Genomic DNA, 22584 nt, shown 5'->3' with positions numbered 1-22584 from the left:
TTCAGCAGGAGATGTTCAATAGTGTTCAGTGGGCGGATGGGCGACTTAATGTGGATACGTGTTGGGCATTACCAAAGATAAGTAAACGGTGAACTCAGCCCTGCCTTCCAGCATTTGCACAAGTGCACTGGCAATGTTTCTGTTTACGTGCAGCAGCTCAGCTGCTTAAAATGCACTCCATCGACATTGGCATCGGCATATGGTGCGTATGCGTGTTGTCGTTCGCTCTGCGCCAATCGAATGTTCTAATGTTTTGCAGCACAATAAATTGCCAATATGGCTTCATTGCTCTCAGTCCCCCCTAGACGATTTCCCCACTTTTCCCCCTGTCTTCCAGCAAGTGGCAGCGATTTATGCTGTCACATTTAGCGGGTGAGTTCGACGGAAACAAGGAGGAGCAGGGAACAAGTGTGAGCGGCGCCTGTGGGGCCATAACAACTCTACTCAGAGACAAACACTCTGAGAGTGCTGCAAAATCAGTATTTGGCTTCAACGCATTTCCAGTTTAAATTTTAATTTTTAAAATTATACTTCTTTAAACTTTTTGTCAATGTTTCCTTTACTTTATTGAATATGATTGTCAGGCGAGTTTTCAAAAGACGGCAATGAAATAGGCTAAGCCAGATGATGGTCAAGAATTCGCGTTCTCATTTCGCAAGACCTTGGCTTAGCCTAGATAGATGTGGATAAGATAGCATATATTTCAATTAAGCAAATAATATCTGATATTTTGCAATACTAAATTCCTGCATTATTTATGACTTTTAAAATGTTTCTTTATGACTTGATAATACATAATACAATGTATGCTAAAATTGATTGGAGTACCAAAATTAGCTGGTTTTGGCTTCTCTAAGTGAAGCACCACTGCCTGTCGAACCCACACAGTCATTGGCAGTCACAATGGAGCGTCTGACTTGACTGGAGTCGCTGCGTCTGCTCCAGGCTTCCATTGGCAAGACATAAAACGTGGCACTCGATGATGCCTATGGGCAACTTCGCACATCGGCTTGAACGTCGTACCCATATATAGTAGTTGTAGCACTATAGTAGTGGTTGGTTGCCTACGAGCTACGAGCCTTCCTGGCCTAAACATCACTTCACAACTGCCAAGCCGAGCACATCCGGTTTCCGTTAGTTGTGCCAGCCCGCCCCCATGGCCACGCCTCCCGCTCGACTGCAGCACTTGTCTGTCAGTTGGGCTGATGTTACTTCAGGTAATATCATTTAGCCTTGTCCAAGGCGCACACGAATATGTTGGAAAAATATTATCTCGTTACAATGTTAAAAAGTATGAGGGAGTGTATGGTGGTGGACTTTTTCTGCCATAGCTACGTTTTTTTCCCCCCTTTTTGCCTTTTTAGTACGCCACCATTTTGCTTTTTGCCTAGTTTGCCTTTGGCTTATGAGCGGAAGTACGTGTCGCTCGTCTCAAAAGATGCAAAAAAAAAAAACACAAAAAAAAATATAAAAAACTACGCACATTTTCCACCATCACCTCAGGGGATAAATAAATGTGAGTGTGCGGCGGGGTCGTGGGAGATGTTTAAATTTGATTTCAAGTGCTGGCATTTTGATGGCAAAATAAGTGAATGCGTGTTGCGGCATCTTACGTGTCTTTGTTATGGCCAGAACTTTCACTTGGAGCGAAAAGTTCGAGGCGAGTCGAGAGCATTTAGGGGAAACTTCAAGTCTAGTTTTGGAACAGGTTAAGACAAGTGAGGTTAAAGTGTTGGATAAGACCGCTGTAAAACTTCAATCAACCGCTTGGGAATTTCTAGCTAAAGTTATTTTCCGATTTTTAAAACTTTAAAGAAGAGTGGGATAAATCCAAAGCGATAAATGTGGCTTGGTTAAGTTATTGACTTGCTGTTAAGTTGCTTAACATTGGTTTGTTAATTGATAAAACGCTTTAGTAATAAGTTTTTGATTAGTAAATCAATCATTTATAAATTTAATTGAACAATTCAATAGTAATACCGTTTTTCCGATTTTTTTATCTGATATCTAAATTTTTTTGCAAATATTTTTGTTACATTTTTTTGAGCAACCCAAAAGTTATATTAATTGCTTCCATCTTTGATTACGCGCTTAATTTTCCACACTTCCTTATACTTTGCTGCTGCTCTTACGCCCCCAATTTATTGTAATTTACCATTTCCTTGAACGCTGGCACACTGCACCCCTTGGTCCAGTTCACCCTTCATGAGCTACAGTTTGGAGCACTTGCCGGGCAGAAGTTCCAAGCGAAGGAGGAGTCCTCGTTGAAAAAGGAGAATAAGAATAACAAGCGGCGAAATGAGGAGCATAAGGAGCTGCCACTTGAGGGGCGGAATGGGTGGTTAAGTGGGTGGCTGGGTGAGTGGGTGGCTGGCAAAGTCCGATGGTGGTGGCGCTGCTGCTTTTGATTTCTCATGCGTGCAACGTTTACTCAGCCGCGTTCGGTGCCCGCGAGCATAGCCAAAATAACATGCACACACACACACACACACACACACACAAATTCCGGCCGAATTCTCCCTTCCATTCCAGAATATCATTCTCATTTTACAAAGTAATGGGTATTTCATAACAAAAGGGTATGTTACAATTTAAAAGAACACAATGTATGCTTAATACTTTTTTGTCAGGTATATGAGTTTAAGTATTTAACTATATTAACTAACTAGGTTGGGCCTAACGATATTTATGTGAAAAAAACAAAACATTTTAAGTCCCCGAAAAAAAGTTTAAATGAATATACCAGAGATTTTAAAATGGTTATAAAATTTGATTTTAAATTAAATAATTTTTTAAGTTTATTCCACAACCATATCTATCGATTTAAAAATTCATAAGTACTAGTTTAAAGTGACATTTAAAAATATCTTTGTGTTACCACCTATCTAATTTTTTGTTTGTATCCTTAGTTTCTTAAAAACAATTTCCATTTCTATTGACTTTTTTTAAATTTTGTTTAAATGTTGTTTTTTTCCAACAATATTTATTTATAACTTAAGAAACGACTTTTGCGTATTATAGAAACCCCAAAAAGTGGTCAAATTTTTTAAATCTTTTCTCCAGATGTTCACAGGGCATCTAAAATTCGATACCCTCGAATTCATCGCTTTTGCTTGTTTTGTTTACGCATGAATTTGCAGGAGGTCTCCGGCGGTCGCGATGGCGGTAAATGGAAAATGAGAGCGACGGCGACGCTTCACGCTTCACTCTACTTGGCACTCACTTAATTATTGCACAAGGAAATAAAACGGGGGCAGCAAGGCGTCTCGCCTGGGGGTGACACACCAGCACAAGTTGCAACTGCTGCTGCTACTGCAACTACCACTGCAAGTGCAATTTGCAAGTGCTGCAACACTACAACTACAACTGCAGCTGGGGCAAAAAACTTTTCAGTGTGGCAATGTGCTTGACATGCATGCTTAGCCGTTATGTTAAAGCCAAATCGCCCATTGGCTTTGGGGCTAGCGGGGAATATGGAGAAGAATATTGGACCCTTTGGCCAACGAAAAGCGAAACGTTGTGTGCAGAAAGTGGTAGAAACTGAAAATTCTAGTAAGTCCGTTTAAAGCGCTGCCTTTTTCAATAAGTGTTGGGTGCAAGTCAGTGGAAGGCAAAGGAAAATTGTTTGATTAAAAGTTTAAAAAAGTTGGGAAAAATATTTTGGGCAACTTTAAGTTTCTAAGAAAACCGAATAAAACTGAAAATATGTAAAAATTTGCGAAGTTTGCAGAATATTTGTAGTGCACATGCTAAATTAATTACCATATTGATAATTAATCAACTCAAAGTTGCTAAGCACTCAACAGGAACAGATAATAATATAGAGATTTATCTTCTTAAGCAATTAAAATCTTATAAATTACTTGAACAATGTTAGTAAATAATAAGGCCACTGCCTAGCAAACTAATTTTTGTGTAAGTCAAATAGTTTAACCTCCGCTAAATTAGCTCTACCGCAAAACAACATTCACAACCGAAGCAGATGTGACACCCGTTCAAAACTTTGCATAATCCATATGATGGAAATGAAACCGAATTTCAAATTGAAAATTGTGTAAAACGAGAGTACGAACGAACGGCAATTAGTAGAGTTGCCCGCAATTGAACTTTTGCTTGGTTCTTGAATAAATTATTTCCACGCTAATTATGCTTAATGTCCTGGCAATGGTTTTTGGCTGGCATTTGCAGCTGCTACCTGTCCGGTGGCAAACTATAGCGTATAAATCGCTATCGCATCCGGCGACAAGTTATGTCCGCTTCCGGTTGGCAATTAAGTCGGGTGCGATTTGTACTATATAAACCACCCCGCCGATATTATTGTTATCGGTCTGAAACAGACACACACACACATTCTCTGGCAATTTTTAATTTCGTTTCTCTCGTACCCCCACTTTATGGCCTGAATGTGGTGTAAGCCCTTTTGCCTATGCTTATTTCGTTATCATTATCCTGTTATCCTGTACCTTCTGGTCCCGCCAGGAGTGGCGCATAATTAAATTATCTCGCAATTGCCTGCTAAGTGCGCCAGACATTCGTTTATGTTGGAATTTAACCAGGGTATTAACTCCCGCTGCTCTCCTATTTCTTTAGCTATTCTAGCTTCGTTTTTTATATATTTATTAAGCGTCCCTTTTTTTTATCTTGGTGCCCTGAACTTTTGGCCACTTCCTGGCTTTTGTTCTTTTATTTTTTAATATTTTTTGCGGGCTTTCCTAATTATTATCTTTAAAATTTTCAGCAAAAACCAAGTTGGTCCGCCACCCGCTCACAAAAAAAGTCAATAAGTTTTGAAGAACCTTAATTATTTTGTTGTGTGCCTCCTTTTTTTCTGGTCTCGGGAAAACTTTCTGTGGGCAGCCAAACTCAAACTGGTCTCGAAAGTTTAAGAGAGCATTTGCCGATCAATGGGAAAAAGTGTTTTTCGCCCGCTTACAGAAAAATCATTTTGTCATCTACGTTTGCATCTAGTGCAGAGCAGCCCCTTCCTGCATTCAGCACATTGGTCCAAGGACAACATCAAAGGCTTTGCATAACAAATGCATTTTTTTGCCTTCAACTTCTCTCGGACTTGTAAGTATTGTTCCCAAAAGCTGTTGCACAAGGAAACACACACATGCACACAGCACATCCTGTTTGCTTAAAAGCTTCCGCCAGGCCTGGCATAGTGTATGTCCTTGCTGCTCTTAGCAAATGTGCAATTATGACCAACCATGAGAGCCCCATGATTGACGCCGACTGCCCATAAATCAATAATGTGCAACTTGAGCATGGAAAAATGTCAACGATTGGACAAACAGCACATTCCTCTTGCCTTGACCTCCTCCAGCTCCTCCACCTCCTCCCCGTCATGGTCATCAGCATTTATTTGCAAAAATAATGCCCATCATTGTTAATCAAAGGCGGACAGGACTAGGAAGGATCTGGGGAGTTACTCTAATGCTGACGCTGGTCAGCCATTGTTGTGATGACCGGTGGCCAATGTCCAATGGCCGAAGGCCGATGGCCAGACATTTACTAGTCAGGAATTCAGACCGGCTCTGGCTTTCGGCCCGGCCTTTTGCTGCTGCTGTGTTCAATGGTATGTGCCCGACGCTGTCTGACATGCAGGCGCAATCATGGCAAAGACACTAGAAGAGGTCTTAAAAGATCTTCTTGTTAAATATAGCACATAGTTTTTGTCATCGTTCAATGAGTCCATATCTCTTTTCTAAATAGTTAGGTTGTGGGAACTTTTCAAGTTCGATGAAACACTATGACTATTTCTGTTGTTTAATAAGAATTACAAAAAAACTATATATTATTTAATAATATACAAACTCAATGTAATTTGAAAATTTAGTCATTTTTCTTTGTGAACGTCTTAAAAAAAAATATAGGAAAAAGTAATTAGTATAGGCTTACTGCCAAAATGCGGACTTTTATATTCAAGCATAATGCACTTCTATTTATTTGTTATATTTTAATTCTTATTAAAATATTTTTTTTCTTTTAGATTTTGTTTTATCTTATATTTTTGTTTTATTTCTAAGCATATTTAGTTCCATTTTTTCTTCTTAAATAAATCTATTTAGTTACTATTTAGTTATCCTTGCCTGTGGACGTGTGTCCGTCCGAACATTCAGAAAAACACATAGACACTAGTCCACACTCATGTCCTCAACAATGGACGTTCGCAAACAACAACAATGACAATAACAACAACAAGAACAACATCAACAACAACCCGAGTGCCACTAACAACAATGGAGCACAAAATTGCGGCTGTCATCAGTGAGGAAATTTGCATTTTGCACAAATTGCAATACGTAAGCTCTGCTTTTCTGCTTTTCCGCTCCTCTATCCCCCATCCCACATCCATTTTTCCGCTCCCACTGTGTTGTTTACCCTACTACTTTTAGGGCTTTTATTTTCTTTTTTGCACAATTTATTGGGCCGCATATCAAATGATTTTGGGGGCTTTAATGGGGTGTATAAAGATGGACAGATAGCTGTGCCATAACATGGAATTATTTCGAACTCATTAGAGGAGAGGATGCATCTGCAGTAGGAGCAGTGGGAGCGACAAGGAAATTGCATTTACCAGCCCACCCACTCACATGCATATCAATTAAGCTCGAATTGGGTGGGTATGTGGGTGTGTGTGTGTGGGCTTGCGACAATGAGGCTACTAATGGGCGGTGGGCGTGCCTCATTAATGTTGCAGGGACCGACTCCGAATGCAGTTAATCGAAAGATTTTCCAGTCAACTGACCTCGCGGGACTCCCTTTCTCTCTCTCTCTATCGCTGTTCGCAAAATTAGAAATCACGGAAATAGTTTCCGCATGTGCACTGAACTGAAGTGGGCGTGGCCGGGGCGGGCCATAATTCCATTGATTATGCTAGGTCCGCCAAATGGAATTTAATTCAATCATTGACAGCTGAACGATGGCAGTAGTGACACAGCCTTACATATACATTGGAAATAATTGCTTAAATTATCGATTTTTTTTATTATAAAAGATAAAAAAAATAAAATAGTATTTTTATTTATTTTATGTGTTTTAACACATAAAAAAAATCGTAAAAACATTTTAATTTCAAAAAAAAGAGAATAAAGATTTAAGTTTAAAAAATCATTTACTACAGTATATTGAATAGTACATTTTAAGGAATTATTTAAAGGTTGAATGAAAAACTTAAAAAGTATAAAAGGTTTTTAAAGTCTCATTTTCTTTGCTACAGTATATTGAATATAAACTTTAAAGGAATTATTAACAGCTTTTGAATTTAAAAAAAGTAAAAAGTCTTTTTTTTAATATCATTTTCTGTATTGTTTAGTAAACATTGTAATAGATTAAACGAAAATATGTATGTACATTTTCCCACTACTATTATTTTGACAAAGAGATTTCGACGCTTTGGATCCTAAGGTTAGTTTATCAGAACACAAATCTCATTTATAATTTCCAAAAATAATAATCACAAAGTGACAAAAACCAACAAAAAACAAAATAGATTTTTAAAACAAATTTTTCATTTTCACAAGGTAAAATCCACATAGCATAAAATAAATTAAGTTTTTAAATCAAATTTTCATCTTGGCTTACATTTTTGTTTCCATGTAGCGATGCCGTTCACTACCCGCGTGTTAATCATACGCCACGTTGCGCAGCCATGAGCTAATTAAGGTTCGAACCACTCCTAGCCCCCGAGTGATTTAATAGATTTCCAGTTTGACATTTTATATGCATTCACCAAAAGAGGGCTTAAGTGGCTGAGGCCTGCCGATTGTTTGCTGTGTAATGAATGGGTTAGCATCCTTTTTCCTTTGATTTATTGGTTTTGCTTTTCAGCTCGTTTTTTTATTTTTCGGTTGTACAACACACACAGCAGACGTGCTTTGCATAATTATTATTTGGAGAGTTTGGCAAGTGTCCCAGGCCTCTGTTGATTTTATTCTCCTAGAACATGGCTCAGAACATATGAATTTAATGTTAAGTTTTCGATATTTAAGCCGAGAGAACGTAAAGTTAAGGTACGTTTGCTCAAAGCTTATTTTCAATCCGTTTGAAATAGCCACATTCCAAAGTCAGATTACCATTATATCCACAATATCCAGAGTCTGTTTTTAGTGATTTATGTTTTCGCAATCCAATTTTCTTTGCCATAGGTTATTGGATTTCCAGAGGTTTCTTACAAATTTATTCTTTTGAGAATTATAGTCATAATCAACCATAAATAGAGTGCTGATAAGGAGAAACGTATTCACCAGTTATCTGACCTGCCAAAACTCTAGTCGTAACAATACTAATCGGCTTTGATTCCAGTCGAAACCAGCTTCAAAAATGACAGATCTTTGGAAATTGCTGGTCAAGAGCACTATCACAGAAAATATATACACACTGAAATAGTGGGAGATATCCCACTGAATTTTTACGAGCCGATTGTGTACTTTAAGTAGATTTCTGAGTATTTTCCAGCATTGTTCGTTTCTAAGCTGATTTATCAATTCCTGATTCATTACCACGTAGATAGAGTGAAGCCAAATGTAGCTATTTACGTGGAGAAGAAGTTGCAAATGCCAGCCCAACAGGTAGGTTAATACAGTACACCTTTGGGTGGAATTCTTCATAGACTCCATTTGCCAGTACAAAACGAACAGTATTTCGATGGAAATCAGCCAGGAACAGGAAAAGGCTCGCCTTAGGGACACTCAAAACCGAGTCCCCAATTTCGACTGCAACTCCCTGTGAGCTTGGGCCATTTTATTTAAAGTTTCCAGCAAAGATCTCTTTAGCTATATGTAATACATGCATCGAGAAAAATAAGGAACATAAGGAGGCATATAAAGCTCCAGAAATAGACAAAGTATATGAACACCTGATGGCCAAAGCGGAACGTCTGTACGTCCTCATCGTAATGCAGGCTGCACAGACACAGCAGATGGCAGACCTTCTTCTAGTAATCGAAGAAGCTGACAATGTGGCACACGCAGAGCAGTTTGTGCAGCGGCGCTGACAGCGGCATGTTTCCAACTAATTGGACTAACGACGTCGACGGCAACACACGACGAGTAGTTGTAGTTGTAATCCTGTGCAGTCAAAGGAGCAAAAATGCGAGTGCGGAGGCCATAACAATTTGGTGAGTACTTAGCTCTAATGCGAGGCTGGTGCTACACAGGGATAAAATATAGCAACAGCTTAGCAGGAGTGAAAGTGTTGAATTTAATTTAAAAGCAGATGATTTCCTGAAAATGGCATTTCTTATTTCCTAGTTTTCTTTTACGTTTTTATTCAGTGTAGCTGGACTTGGTACCCTGGACAAATGCTTTTAGCATGAACAAGCATTCTGGAGCTGCGGGTAATTGATGGCATCGTCGCACACTGTAACCACTTCAATTAGCGGACACTGTAGTCAGTTCCCAAATCGATAAGTTGCACACGCTTAAATATTTAAAAATTTCACCCGAACCGTAAAACCCGCTGTCAGACCCACTTCAGATTTGCGTCGCTCACGTAGCAAACTAATTTATTTGCAAACTGGGAATTCGCCGTTGAAGCCGCCCACCAAAAGAACGAAAATAAAGCGGAGAGTGTGTAAACTCGGTCAAACCTGACTTTCAGCTCAGCACCGAACGGCGATTAATTTGTTCAGGTCTCAATCGCTGCTTATACTCACTACCCACTTTCGACTTTCCACTTGCCATTTGCGAAGGATATTTGCATGGCAGCATATCGGCCATGTTTATCGCAGCATAACCCAAAACTGTCAGACTCAAGCGGCTCCTTCCTTAGGCGACTTTCTACGCTACTAACTTATCTACACTCACACAAATTTTTGGTAATACTTAAAACTAAAATATGACTACTATAATTAGAATTTTTTTTTTTATTTGACCAATTATTTATTTACCCCAAAAATAATTGTTTTTTGTTAAGCTGCCCCAAGAGTAGTAGCAAAATTTATTTAAAATTTGTAGTCATTGTAAGTTTCAGGAAAACAATCATATATTTTCTCTTGTGCTTGTAATTATATTTTCTTAGCTAAAAAATGATTAAGCCAAAAATTAAAATTTGTTTTTTGACATTTAATGTAAAGATCTATAACAGAATTTTTGGATTTCACAAATCTTTTAAAGAGACTAGGACAAAAAAAAGATCAGTCTTAATAAAAATTTTCTTTCAGGTGTATCTATTTTTCTACTCCGCTTTCACTGCTCGCCGTTTACTTTGTCATTTCAATTTTGAATTCGTGTCGTAGCGTTCAGCGCTTTTATGTGGCATTTTTAAAATCCTGTACATGTCGGCCCAGGCACGGATGCCCAAGGACCCAGGAGCTGGTACGAGTTACCAAAGACCAAAGACCAAGGACCAAGAAACAGGGACCAGTGCACGGGCGCCACGTTGGAATTCAATAAAGAGGTTCGACTGGCCAATGTTGGGACACTGGGGCTATGGCACAGCCACAACCGACGGAAAAAAGAAAGGAAAAAAAAAAGGAAGGCAGGAAGAAAGGCAGACAGTTAGCCGGGCATGTTTGTCAAACAATCATTAGAGACGTCAGTCGGCGGAGGAAAAGCTGCAGGAATGTAGGCGTTGGAAAACATCACAATCAGCGTTAGCAGCTGCCGTCTGAGCCACATCACACCTAACCGAAAGCCGAAGTAGAGAGATGGCAGATATCCGTCGACCACTTCATTATGTGCGAATTTACGACGGCAGTTAAATGCGACGTCATTAGGAAAAGGCAAAAAGGGTGGGTTTTATTGCGAAATTTGAGATATAAGCGGAAAAATAGAGAGGTTTTAAATATTTTTAAGCCTAAAAAGGGTAAATATTATATTTCTTTTTTAAGGGGTTGCTCTAAAGGTTTTTGATAACTTCTGAACAAATAACTTCTTAGCATAAATATCTAACAGATCATGGTAACCAAATATTTTTAGATCTAAACTGTATAAGTTTTTATACCCTGCTAGTTATAGCAATCTTTATAATTACTGTTTTTCTATTTTTATTACTTCTGAACCACAGAATAGCCCAGATATTTAAAGCAACCTGAGCCAATTACATTATTTAGTTAAAAAAATGTCTTCATAAATTTTAAACTAATTCTGGCTTTAAAAGTGTTCATCCCCCTGGCTACTTAAACCTATTTATATCATTACTGTTTTACAAAAATGTGTGTGTTTAGAAAGCTAGCTTCCTATTAACTTTTTATTTCGTCTAATTTTCTAAGCCTCTCCATAGCTTAATTGGACAAAAATCTGCCACAGTTTTTACCACCACTCCACTCTTCTGTGTTCTTCAGCTCCTGAATCCGTAGGATTTTCCAGTGCGCAGCTGTCCACATTCAACATTGCCGGCAACTGCAGCAATTTTCATTAGCTTAAAAACTTTGCCTTACCAAACTACATTTTTAATAAGTTTGTTTGTTTTATTTTTTTATCGCTGGATGGATGGCTGGTGTGCTTTTCCCTGAAAAAAATGCAAAAAGGGCATGTGGAACGATGGAGAGCGAAAGAGCATCAAAAAACATGCATAAATCATCAAAAGCATCTCTGACAACTAATGAAAATATGCAAAAATTTATAGCTCAGTCAAATCGACGCAAAAAAATGTTCGGATGAAGCGCCGGTCGAATCAAAAAGAAAAATCCCAATAAAAAGTTCAAGCAAAAAATAAAAATAAGGGAAGACTCTCCTCCAACAGGCCAAAGGCAAAAAGCATTTAAATTGAAAAAATGGCAGTGGAAAAATAAATTCATTTGCTTTATGCATGCCGCACGCAGCAGCCAAAAAAAAGTGGAGCCAGAGTGGCAAGGACACAGGCAGGATGTGCGGTAGAGTTTTATGTGGCAGTTTATTTTTGGCGACACTATCACAGGAACGGCTAGCAACACCCAGACTGAAAACTTTCTGTACACTCAAAAAAAACAATCTATAAAAGCTGATGAAGAGATGAGTCATCAATCACAATTAAGCTACAAAGCAAAGATATACTAAAATATTTTTTATCTATTGAATTTATTAAAAATGTTAAATTTTAATCTCGAAAGCCTTTTTTGAATTTACGTATCTGCATGCTTCGAAGAAAAATTGTCTACAACATTTTTATAATTCCCAACTAGTTAACTCAACAAATATTTTCAAATAGTTTTGACTGATATTTAAATTTAATTATTTAAGTTAAACAAACAAATTTAAGTCCAGAATGTTTTTTTTTTATTCAAAAACTGACCAACTTTTGGTTTGCTTTATTTTGGGTGTTTACCCTCAGGTTTCTATTTTCATTTCTTTATAATTCCTAATTAGTTAACGCAAAAGAATTTCTTTCAAACACTTTTGACTGATATAAAAACAGAACAAATAAATTAAAGCCTAGCAATTATATATTTTTTTCAAAAAATTTAGTTTATTGTGGGAAGCAAATTATAAGGCTAATAAATGTTTTGTTTACATGAAAGGCCTTTTTGTTTATTGTTTGCCTCATTCTGCCGAGTGTACGTCGAGTTTCCTACTGTTTGGCTACTCCTTTTTTCCGTAGTCCGCTGGTTACAGGATAAAGGTACCGGAATGTGACACGATGCGGCGACGGGAGGAAAATGATGCGGCCATGTATAAAATTTTTCACAATTGCAATTTGTAATAAAAACATGCACTTTTTGCCATTGTTATATGCGGCCCCGCATGCTGTGCTGCACTGCGTTGCACTGCACTGTGGAATGGAGATCCCCATCGCCATCATATATGTACGAGAGTATGCGGGTCGGGGGAAGTTACATGCGTGTAAAACCATTTGCCGGGCGATGAAAAAGTCAGGGAAAAAAGTTCGACCAAGATGCCACCAACCGGGGCAGAATGAGCTCCGGTGCGATTGCGAGAGATAGAGGTGAATCGGGAAATTCGGGGAGGATGAGGATGTGGTGACCTCTTATGGCTTTATGCGCTTTTAAGTGCTCAACCCATTTCATAGCCATATCCATAGCCACATCCACATCCGAGTGTCAACTGTTAAAGCGGTCCAGACTGCAACTCCACAAATAAACAGAGCATAAAATATGATTGTCGTTGTTTTTTTTCCAAGTAATTCTCATAGGGGTAAAAAGCACTGAGAGGTATGTTAACAATGAAAAATAATTGATAGTGGCTGATGCTTTTCATATTTATGAACACAAACCGAATACAAATAAGTAAAAACTTTTTCACAAAAGAAATAATGAATTTTAATGCGCACTCTAAAGTGATGACTTGAATTAGAGTTTTAAAAAGCAATTTTAGCAACAAGAAAAAAAACGACACAAGAGATATTTTAGAGTTATACAAAAACAAGAAGGAAAGCAAACTACGGCAAGCCGAAGTTCATATAACCTTGCAGCTATTGCATTAATTAAATACTTTTGAAAACATTTAAATTATGATTTACTTGAGTATGTGCTGAAAAACAACATTGAAACTATGATGATTTGCAGCTCAATTATTAGTTAGTTATTTTTATATATTTTTATTATTTCTATGGGAGCTATATGCTATAGACGTCCGATTTTGATAAAATTTATACCATAATTCTGAAATAATTAAACATTGCTATATGTCGAAGAACTAAACAAAAAATTAAAAAACAGAAAAGTTATAATTTTTTTTCATTTATTTTTCCGATTGTTCCTATGGGAGCTATATGCTATAGTCGTCCGATCCGGCTCGTTCCGACTTATATACTACCTGCAATAGAAAGACAACTTTTGGGAAAGTTTCATGCAGATAGCTTTAAAACTGAGAGACTAGTTTGCATATAAACGGACGGACAGACGGACAGACGGACGGACAGACGGACGGACAGACGGACATGGCTAGATCGACTCTACTAGTGATGCTGATCAAGAATATATATACTTTATAGGGTCGGAAACGTCTCCTTCACTGCGTTGCAAACTTCTGACTGAAATTATAATACCCTCTGCAAGGGTATAAAAACAAATTTAATATATGCTAAGTTTTAAGCAAGAACCAGAGGAACTATATTATATTAATACGACAGTTTAGATAAATATTAAAAAGAGGTTTGTTCTTGCTCCATTGAACAACTCCCTAAGGTATTTTCATTTTATTTTTAAAGGTCTAGTTGCGAGTTTTTTTAATTAATTTTAACGATTATATTTTATTGTGCTATAACATGTAATCACATCACAATCTCTTTCTACCCATAAATGTAATAAACATTTTATGACTTTTACCTATATAACCCTGTGATAGTCAGTTACTTAGTTCATTAGCAAATATGGAGAAACACGCAACGGCCAGGGGTTTTTGTCTTTGTCACCTGATATGTGTGTGGTATCAGACTGGAAGGATCGGACTATATTTTGGATTCTATAATGTGGGCTACACAGAGCAACTAAAAAAATTCACTTGCGATGAGCAACTATACGTGCAAATAATGGCTGTGGTTAATTTGTTTGCCAGTTGGCTTTATATCTGCTTCAGTTATCGATGGACCTACGATCAGTTTGTGTTCCTGCTTTATATACCACTTTATGTGTACTTTTTCATCCTAAGAAGACATCTAACGGAGCTCTTAAATGAATGTGCTGGTCTGCATAAATTAATGCAAAAGATTCTTGGCAACCGACTGTGTGTAAAGATACGTAGAGAATGTTTTTACACTTTACTTATGATTGTGTTGCTTATTTTGCTACTTTTATGGAAATTCAGAATATATTCTGTTTATCAGAGTGTTTTTATATTCGGCGTGGGATTTATCTACCACCTTGAGCTGTTGTTTTTTGGGAACTATCTCATTTGGCTGAGCTGTATCTATAGATCTCTAAATGTGTTTCTCTGTCAAGACATGATAAGTGATAGATTGCATATATTAAAGGGAGTGCTGAGACAGCAAACCATTATATGGCGAGTTCATCGGAACGTGTCTAGATATTTTGCCCTTCATATTTTAAGTTTTATGGTCCAACCAGTTGTTCAAATTCACATGATACTTGAGAGCTCTGGTCAACTAGTGAATGCTCAATTGATTTATTTAACAATCCATTTGCTCATATTGGCTTTATTTTTTTTGATTGGATGGAACCTAAAAACACAGCATTGCAAATTTCAAAAGAGTTATTTAAAATTAAAAGATGATCCGAATAAGTTTGTTATAAAGTCCTGGCGTCTATTGCAACACAGAACTTTGCCAAAGGCTTTTAAAGTAACATTTTTGAGAAGGCAAGAAAAAGTGCAGAGCAAACAGGATGTGATTACTATGATGGTGAGTTTTTAATATTATGTTTGTTAAATATATATTAGACTATTTTCAGTTCTCCAATAACTATCCAGCTGTTCTGTTAACTGAAAAAACATTTAATTTGACAATCTTTGCCTTCAAAGGTGTTACGATTGGAATTTGCTTATCAATGCTGACGAGTTGCCTAAAGACTCACATTCGTGAGCTCCTTCTTTTGCTAGTTATTCGCTTACTTTATCACAAAAACATAACATTGCAGGAGTATGAGTATGAGTCCCGGGATGAATTCAATGGCAATGTGACCCAAACAATTAGTCAAGTCTATCGCTTTTATTTCTATGATGAGTTCGAAGTGAATAATAAACAGCAAAATGAGCCACATTAACTAAATTAATAATTACCTAATGGTTGCGGAGAGTAATTGTGGTATGAATACCACTTTGTTGGAACTGTTAGTTGTTTTTGGAAATGGCACGACTTCGCTTCATCTTTAATATTGTGAAAGTTTTGCGATTTCCCTTGCATTTCTTTGGACTTCATCAACTGAGATTTAGTGAATCTCGAAAACTATATCAACAAAGAGCCAACATTTGCAGATTTCTATCTGCCATGTTTATTTCTCTGATTTTAATAGTGCATAAAATTGTGAGTGGTCAGTGGGAAAAACAGATTCAGCTGTTTAATGCCCTGAATATTGAAAAAAGACCGTTGAGAAGCGATGCCGAATTATGGAGCGAGAAGCTAACCAGTCTTTTTATTTTCCTAACTTTATTCTGGTGTTTGGGAAAAAAATGTCTACTGTGGAAATTGATAAATGAAGCGCAATTGGCATACAAACATCTTAAATCTCTCCTGGGAAATCATGTTATCGTGGAATGTTCCTGGCTCGTTTTCATCTACGCAATACTTTTGCTGTTGTTACTAACCATTTTTGAAGTGCAAATTGTTATTTTTAACTGGCCAAAAATTAATACTGAACGAAGAACTATAACTATAACCGAACTGTACGAGATTTCTAATTATATAATGGGAATACCCCGAAAATTTTTTGTGCTGATTATGGCGCTGCATATTCTATATCATCTGATGAATGCAGGCTGGCTTGAGTCCCTGAACGCGTTAAATTTGCAAAGAAATCTTACATTATATCAATTCCATACCTATAACATATTTTCCCTACAAAAAAGATTAAATATCTTGGCTGGTCATTATTTTAGAATGTCGTATATATGCTATTTATTTATAATGGCTTTTCGGATAGATGAATTTTTGCACTTCCTTCGTTTTGATTCCAATGAGTTTGTGCAACAGCATAAGAGCCAAGAAGATCTTGAAGATGAAGCTGCTTGGGCTGGCCAGGAAAACCTGACAAATCTCAGGGATCCGCTGTGGAAATCTTTGCTTTTATTATTCTGGCATTTGGCTTTTTGGTTTTTGCTACTTGCTTCTGCATATTTACAGCAGGAGGAATACCTTAAGCTTATGAAAAAAAGCTGGAATTTCAAATCGGATGAAAACGGTTGCGAAATGAAAGAATTTCTTATTAATAATAAATGGAATGGTCATTCGTTCAAACAATTGGATATTCTGGACATTATGGTTGGTAACATACATAAGATATTAACTATATTCGTTTTGCTAATATAAGTACTTTGCTTTAAAGTTTCTTTCAGGAATTTCTATTTGCGAACGTCAACACGATTCCATTTGTTTTATGACTGACATATATCGAAAAAAGAACTCAAGCTATCAAAATTTAAACATTATAGCTGGGCACTTTAAACTCATTTTATGTGTATTGATTTTCTTCGCTGTTGTCTACTTTATGGAGCAAACGGAACTCAGACAACTGCAGGAATACCTCAAACATAATTCATAACAAAGTTAACTCACGCAACTCATCACCATGACAAATTTACTAATAATTAAATTAGTATATAAATAAATTATGCCACAGAAGAAGACAAGATGCTTTGTGTCCACTTTTCACCTTTCCCAGCAATTACTTAATGAATACAAAGTAGAAAAGTCGGGTGGGTGGCTGGCCAACCTTTTTGCCATTTTAATGACCTGACCTCGGGCCTCTTCAAATATCATAGACATTAAAAGGCAACCCTCAAAACTTTTGCCATAATAAACATAAAATGTAAGGCAACAAATGGACGCCGTATTGTTGTTATTCCAATGGCCTTGCTCTGGCTCTGCTCGTATCTTAAGAATCCGCACCTTTTTGCGTGGCGCCAAAAAAAGGTGTAATTTATGCGCCAAACTTGATTGAATTTATTCGCAGTCGAGACTTACTCCCGGACAGCACAAAACATATCGATACAGTCAAAGAATATCAAATTAAATTCAATAAATTAACATAAATCTGAGTAAATTTCCTGGCACTCTGTTGCCCGCTCCAATTGGTATGCAAATGGCAACTGCACGGGTCTGAGCTTTCCGTGTTTTTATATTTTATTTTGAGACTCCGAGTCGGGGCCGCTTCGATCGATTCCAATAAACTTCTTACCACGCGATGCGAGCAACTGGCAACATATGCGCTATCGTTGCAGCCGCCGGCAGGCCGTCAGTGAAATTGAATCAGCGCGGGGAGAGAAGGCAAGAATTCGCAAAGCCAAAAAGGAAATGAGTAGAGCGGATTGGGGCTGGGTTGGGGTACCATTATGAAGTGGTGGAAATATCTTTAACATTTTCCAAAACACGAATTTCTATAATTTTTAGTTTTTATGTAAGAAATTAAATTTGTTTAAAAAATATATCTTTTTTAACCCTTATAAGCTAAATAAACTTAAATGCATAAACCCACATCGGTGACTTATTTATGGAAAAATACATTACAATTAGACTGTAGACAACGTTCATTTAAGACCTTTTCTGTCTAAATAATTTCTTTAAATAATCCAAAGCTAACCAATTAAATATTCATTTCAGACAGGTGAACAAATTGGTTTTATACTTGTAACGCATGGAAGAAAATTCTTAAATAATAATTGAGTTCCAAAAGTTTCCCAAAGTTAAACCAAATTTGTTGATCACTAAAAGCACTTAGTGCGGCGGATGTGGATGTTCGAGCACTTTAAGAGTGCACCTTGAAATGGCGTTTGGCATGGCTGACCCGCTGTCATTTCGAATCGGAGTCGCCATTTTGTCGGCCTTTTTTGTTTTTGGTCGCGCAATGTGTAGGCGCCATGTCTATGTGTCTGCGATTTCTTTTGGCACTTTTGAAAGTCTGCCAAATGGACAAAGCCAGAAAGGCGGAAAAGTTCAGAGCGGCGTGCAGAGCAAACTATAGTACAATGTTGCTTGGCTGCAGTTTTGGCGATATAGTAATATAATGACACGTGTGTTGTGCTGTGTTGGCATCAGTGGAAATTATTGATTAAATGTGTGCTTGGGGGCGGGATACGCTTGATTGTTTGCGGTGACAGCTGTCAGCTGAGCGTTTGCAACAGCCTTGACTTTTCCGGCATGCATAATTAATCCCTGCGGGGTGGGGTTTCACACAAAAGTCAAAGGGTCGGATGGATGGATGGATGGATGAATAGATGGCCTGGCGAAGTGTGGCTAATGAAATTTTAATTAGTGCAAGACAAGCGATAAAAAGTCGGAAGTATGAAATTACCATAAATGGAAAGCCGACGGAGGAAAATCAATGATAAACAGGGCCAAACACACTCACACACACACACACACACACATATGGGCAGAGTTCCGGGGCAATTACATGCATCAAAGATTCATATCTCCTAAATGCCGCACGGCGTCGTCGTCTTTTCCCTTTTCATAATGCCATCATAATGACTTTATCTCTCTCAAGCAGGCAATAAATCTTGTGGGCCCCCAAAGGAGAGCCCTAGATAAAATCCAAAAGGGAAGCCAACCGTGGGAGGTCGCCATGGCCGTATAATGAAATATTACGCATACGCACAGTATAGAGCACTCATCTAACCCACTTTCTTCGGCCCCATTTTGCGAGCAGAGCAGCGCGCCCATCATAAAAGTTAATTAATATGGCTTGGTTAGCTGCTAAATACAGCGCAAAATATGCCTATGTCCTGACCCAGCAGCCCGCTGACGTCATTTATCATTCTGCCTAGCCAGTGGCACTTGGGTCGTATGCGTAATATGCGCTGACAGTTAGTTGACCACAGATTTAAACCTACAGCATTATCTCACCCTCCGCCGGCAGTCCGCTTTCGTATCGGCCATCAGCTATCAGCGAATGGAAACCATTGGAAATTGCACAATACGAATTTGCATGCAAATTCCAATGGCCACATTGTCAACTCGGCGAGTTTAAATTCTGAATTTGATCGAATTGTAAATAACCTATCTTGAAACTGAAGATTAGAATGTTTAAAAATATGTTATGAAATTAATTCTTTCAAATTGGTACTCTGTTTTCTTATTGTTCCTTTTCTAATGTTAAATTAAGCTTACATATTTTTAGTAAAAGAAATTACAATTTTTTTAAGCCAACACTAAAACGCCAAATACTTTTTGAATAACAACTTAAAACTGTATTTTTTTTACAAGCGTTTAAGTTATCCCTTCGATTGTCTCGATATTCCCTCGATATTACCCTTTAATCAGCTGGTCTAAAAATATGCAAACGAAGTATCTATGTAAATGTTTGTTGGTCTACAGTCTGGCGGCGCGGGTTTTACCTGCCATTCGGCATTGTACGGAGCCTTTTCCAGTTCCCCAATTTGCATCTGCCACTCAGTTATTCTCTATACGTATACAATATATTTGGATCTCCGGGCGAGCTGGCAAGAAAATATGTTCCGTTTTTAAACAAATCCAAATGAAATCTGCGCATAACAACAAAGTTTTTTTCCCAAAAAAGTTTTCATCTGACGAAAAAAAAAACAAAGTACTTTTGGGCTAAAGAAGGAAAACTTTGCACTGGCCGTGGATTTTGTTTTCTGATAAATTTATACAGATATTGAAATCTATTTGTAATATTTCTTTCTTCCCTTTTATTGTATTTGTTATGGAGCGGAATGCCTGATGAAATTCCGTACTGTATACACTTTTGATTGAATTTTCAGTTTGCCATTTTGCCTTTCCCATTTTTGTGCCCTCAGCCGGAGGCGAATTAGAGATTGTAAAGGGAGGCAAAACAGGTTTTGTAAGCACTTTCTGAGCAACAATCTTCAATTACAGCTGGAAAATTGCCTGGGACGAGATTGCAGAAAGGGGATGTCGAGATTTAATCACAATTAACGTCATTCGGGGCAATCGGATAAAACCACAAAAGCCAATTAGTCGGCAACAAACTTGGCAATGCTTCACAAAATGGGTAAAATGCAAAAGTATTAAATATCGCGATAATTGCAATATAATGGCAAACAAGTGCATAAATAAAGATAAGGCTAAACTCATAAATAATGAAAACTTATGAACAAAATCCCAATGAAAATGTGCCGAGCAAAAAGTGTAGCTGTCAATTGAATTTATTATATAATTAAGAGCAATTTGTGTGCCGCTAATTGCAGCTGTTTTTCGGGCTTCATTCGCGGCTAATTATTTAATGGCAAGTAAAAACATTGCAAATTTGTGGAACGTGCCCATTGAAGTGTGCAACAAAATCGTTAGTTTGCAGACATGATTAAAGGTTCATTTAAGTGGGAAATTTAAGTTTATTTAATGTTAAATACACGCGAGTTGATTTCTGTGATTATAATTATTAGTGGATAATGCAAGCAGTAAATTTTCATTTTGATGAGCTTTAGCATGTATAATCTTTGATATTTAAAACGATTTGCTCTACCACAGGTTATACAAATTTAAATTCATTCATTTGAAAATGACATTTGAAATGACAAACAATCCTCTTTAGCAAACTTTTAAACGCTTTTTATACAATTTGAGGCCTTTGTGTGTTATTTTATACATTAATATTTTCAACCGCAAAAATAGTTTTAATCCACGAATAATCATTTTGTTAAACAGAAAAAGCATTCAATATGCATGCCCATTGAGTTTAATGAATGTTTTCTACATTTCCCCATTTTGTTTGCAACTTTTAGGTGCCACAGATTTTTAATTAATCAATGACAAATTGTGCACGTGCGACCGCACTGTGTGCCCAACTGCTGATTAATTAAACAACAATAAATACAGACAGCATGCGTTTCGGCGCCCACTGATTTTTATATTAATTATTATCAGAATGTTTGCCAGCATTAATGTTTTGTGCAAATTTGGGTCGCTCTTTGGCCGACTGGTTATTTGCAGGCTCATTAAAACCGGACAATGCTTGGCTGCATTTTCCACCACTCTCTGTTTTCGCAACTTTTTAAATAACGCTGCGGAGAAATAAAATTGTTAACTTTAAGCGGTTTGTTCTTGATTTTTAAAAACTTTCTGCGCTTGGACAGTTTTCATGACATTTATTAAGCTGTCCTGGTGACAGGCAGCAGCGCAGCTTGTTATGAAATGCAAGTACGCAGTACAAAAAGCGTTGCACACTTCCTGAATTATGAGTAGAACTAACGCAAGGACTTGCAGGACGTGGAGGATTCCGGGCAGGAAGAAAAGGAGCTGCACAAGACGCGACAAAAAGTCATACTTTGAACATGCAGCGCTGATTCCGAATGCAGTCAGCTTCGGTTTCTCAGTTTGCCCTTGAAGCTTTTACACTTAAATGAAAGACGTGAAAGTTTAAAGAAAAGAAATCTTTAAGGATATCAAACTACGGGAAATGGATTAAAAACTATAGGACTTTCAAATCATATTTTGAAGTGTCAAAAAGTATGCAACAACTTGTTTTGAACACGGAAGTCCAATGGAAAAATCCCTAAAGACGATGTTTTATTTTTCAGACACCGTTATATGTGATTTCAAAACCATTGTTTGCTGTAAGTTTTTCAAGACTCAACAAATATAAATTTTAAAATAATAATATTAATTGTAGCTCCAAATATTTTTATTAAATACAAAACCCTTTCCTCTCAAATTATTTAAAGTTAAGATGGATAAACTTAAATAAACCGTATTGTCTGAACTTATTTTAAATTTAAAATTATACCTTTTTTGTTCAATGTAATGCTGCCACTGCAATTGTGCGGCATGCGGAAATGTTTTTGGTGTCCTTCGCATCGTGCCAAATGTTTATTTCATGTTTCTCAAGTCCGGGCACGTTGTTTGTTGTGGAGGAGTTGCATGTTGTGAGAGGGGCAGGGGTAGTCCCCGCCCGATGCCTCATCTCACTCATTTCGCACAGACACTGGACTCGAGTGGCGAGCTTAATCTTATTTATTTATGGCTGCGCTCGCCGCTTTACGGCTACCTGGCAACCCTGGCTGTGCTTATGCTTACACAAGTACTTACAGTACCTACAGTACTTTTCAGAGC

General features: G+C 37.4%; 3 protein-coding genes across 3 annotated transcripts; 2 read left to right on the top strand and 1 right to left on the bottom strand.

Moving 5' to 3' along the window:
• Window positions 1-888: 888 nt before the first annotated feature.
• On the bottom strand, window positions 889-9110 carry LOC128259306 (uncharacterized). Its single transcript, XM_052991613.1, is given in 3 exon segments — window positions 889-1009; window positions 8005-8797; window positions 8800-9110. Coding segments are annotated over 3 exon segments (1122 nt in total). The 5' UTR covers window positions 9008-9110.
• Window positions 9111-14253: 5143 nt separating this feature from the next.
• On the top strand, window positions 14254-15601 carry LOC128259305 (uncharacterized). Its single transcript, XM_052991612.1, has 2 exons — window positions 14254-15240; window positions 15290-15601. Exons 1-2 carry the CDS (start codon window positions 14254-14256, stop codon window positions 15599-15601), a joined length of 1299 nt encoding a protein of 432 aa, XP_052847572.1.
• An 83-nt stretch (window positions 15602-15684) lies between these two features.
• Window positions 15685-17095, top strand: LOC128259304 (uncharacterized). The gene is made up of 2 exons (XM_052991611.1): window positions 15685-16815; window positions 16880-17095. Exons 1-2 carry the CDS (start codon window positions 15685-15687, stop codon window positions 17093-17095), a joined length of 1347 nt encoding a protein of 448 aa, XP_052847571.1.
• Window positions 17096-22584: the final 5489 nt, after the last annotated feature.

This window comes from Drosophila gunungcola (assembly GCF_025200985.1).
Source record: "Drosophila gunungcola strain Sukarami chromosome 3L unlocalized genomic scaffold, Dgunungcola_SK_2 000005F, whole genome shotgun sequence".
Lineage (NCBI taxonomy): Eukaryota > Metazoa > Arthropoda > Insecta > Diptera > Drosophilidae > Drosophila > Drosophila gunungcola.
The sequence above is the reverse complement of the archived record's forward strand: the minus strand, read 5'-3'. Positions and strand labels throughout refer to the sequence as shown.

Coding starts and splice junctions, on each gene's coding strand:
- LOC128259305 (XM_052991612.1), top strand. CDS start 14,254: ATGGAGAAACACGCAACGGCCAGGGGTTTTTGTCTTTGTCACCTGATA. Junction 15,241..15,289: donor AGGATGTGATTACTATGATG/GTGAGTTTTTAA, acceptor GACTATTTTCAG/TTCTCCAATAACTATCCAGC.
- LOC128259304 (XM_052991611.1), top strand. CDS start 15,685: ATGGCACGACTTCGCTTCATCTTTAATATTGTGAAAGTTTTGCGATTT. Junction 16,816..16,879: donor TGGATATTCTGGACATTATG/GTTGGTAACATA, acceptor TTTGCTTTAAAG/TTTCTTTCAGGAATTTCTAT.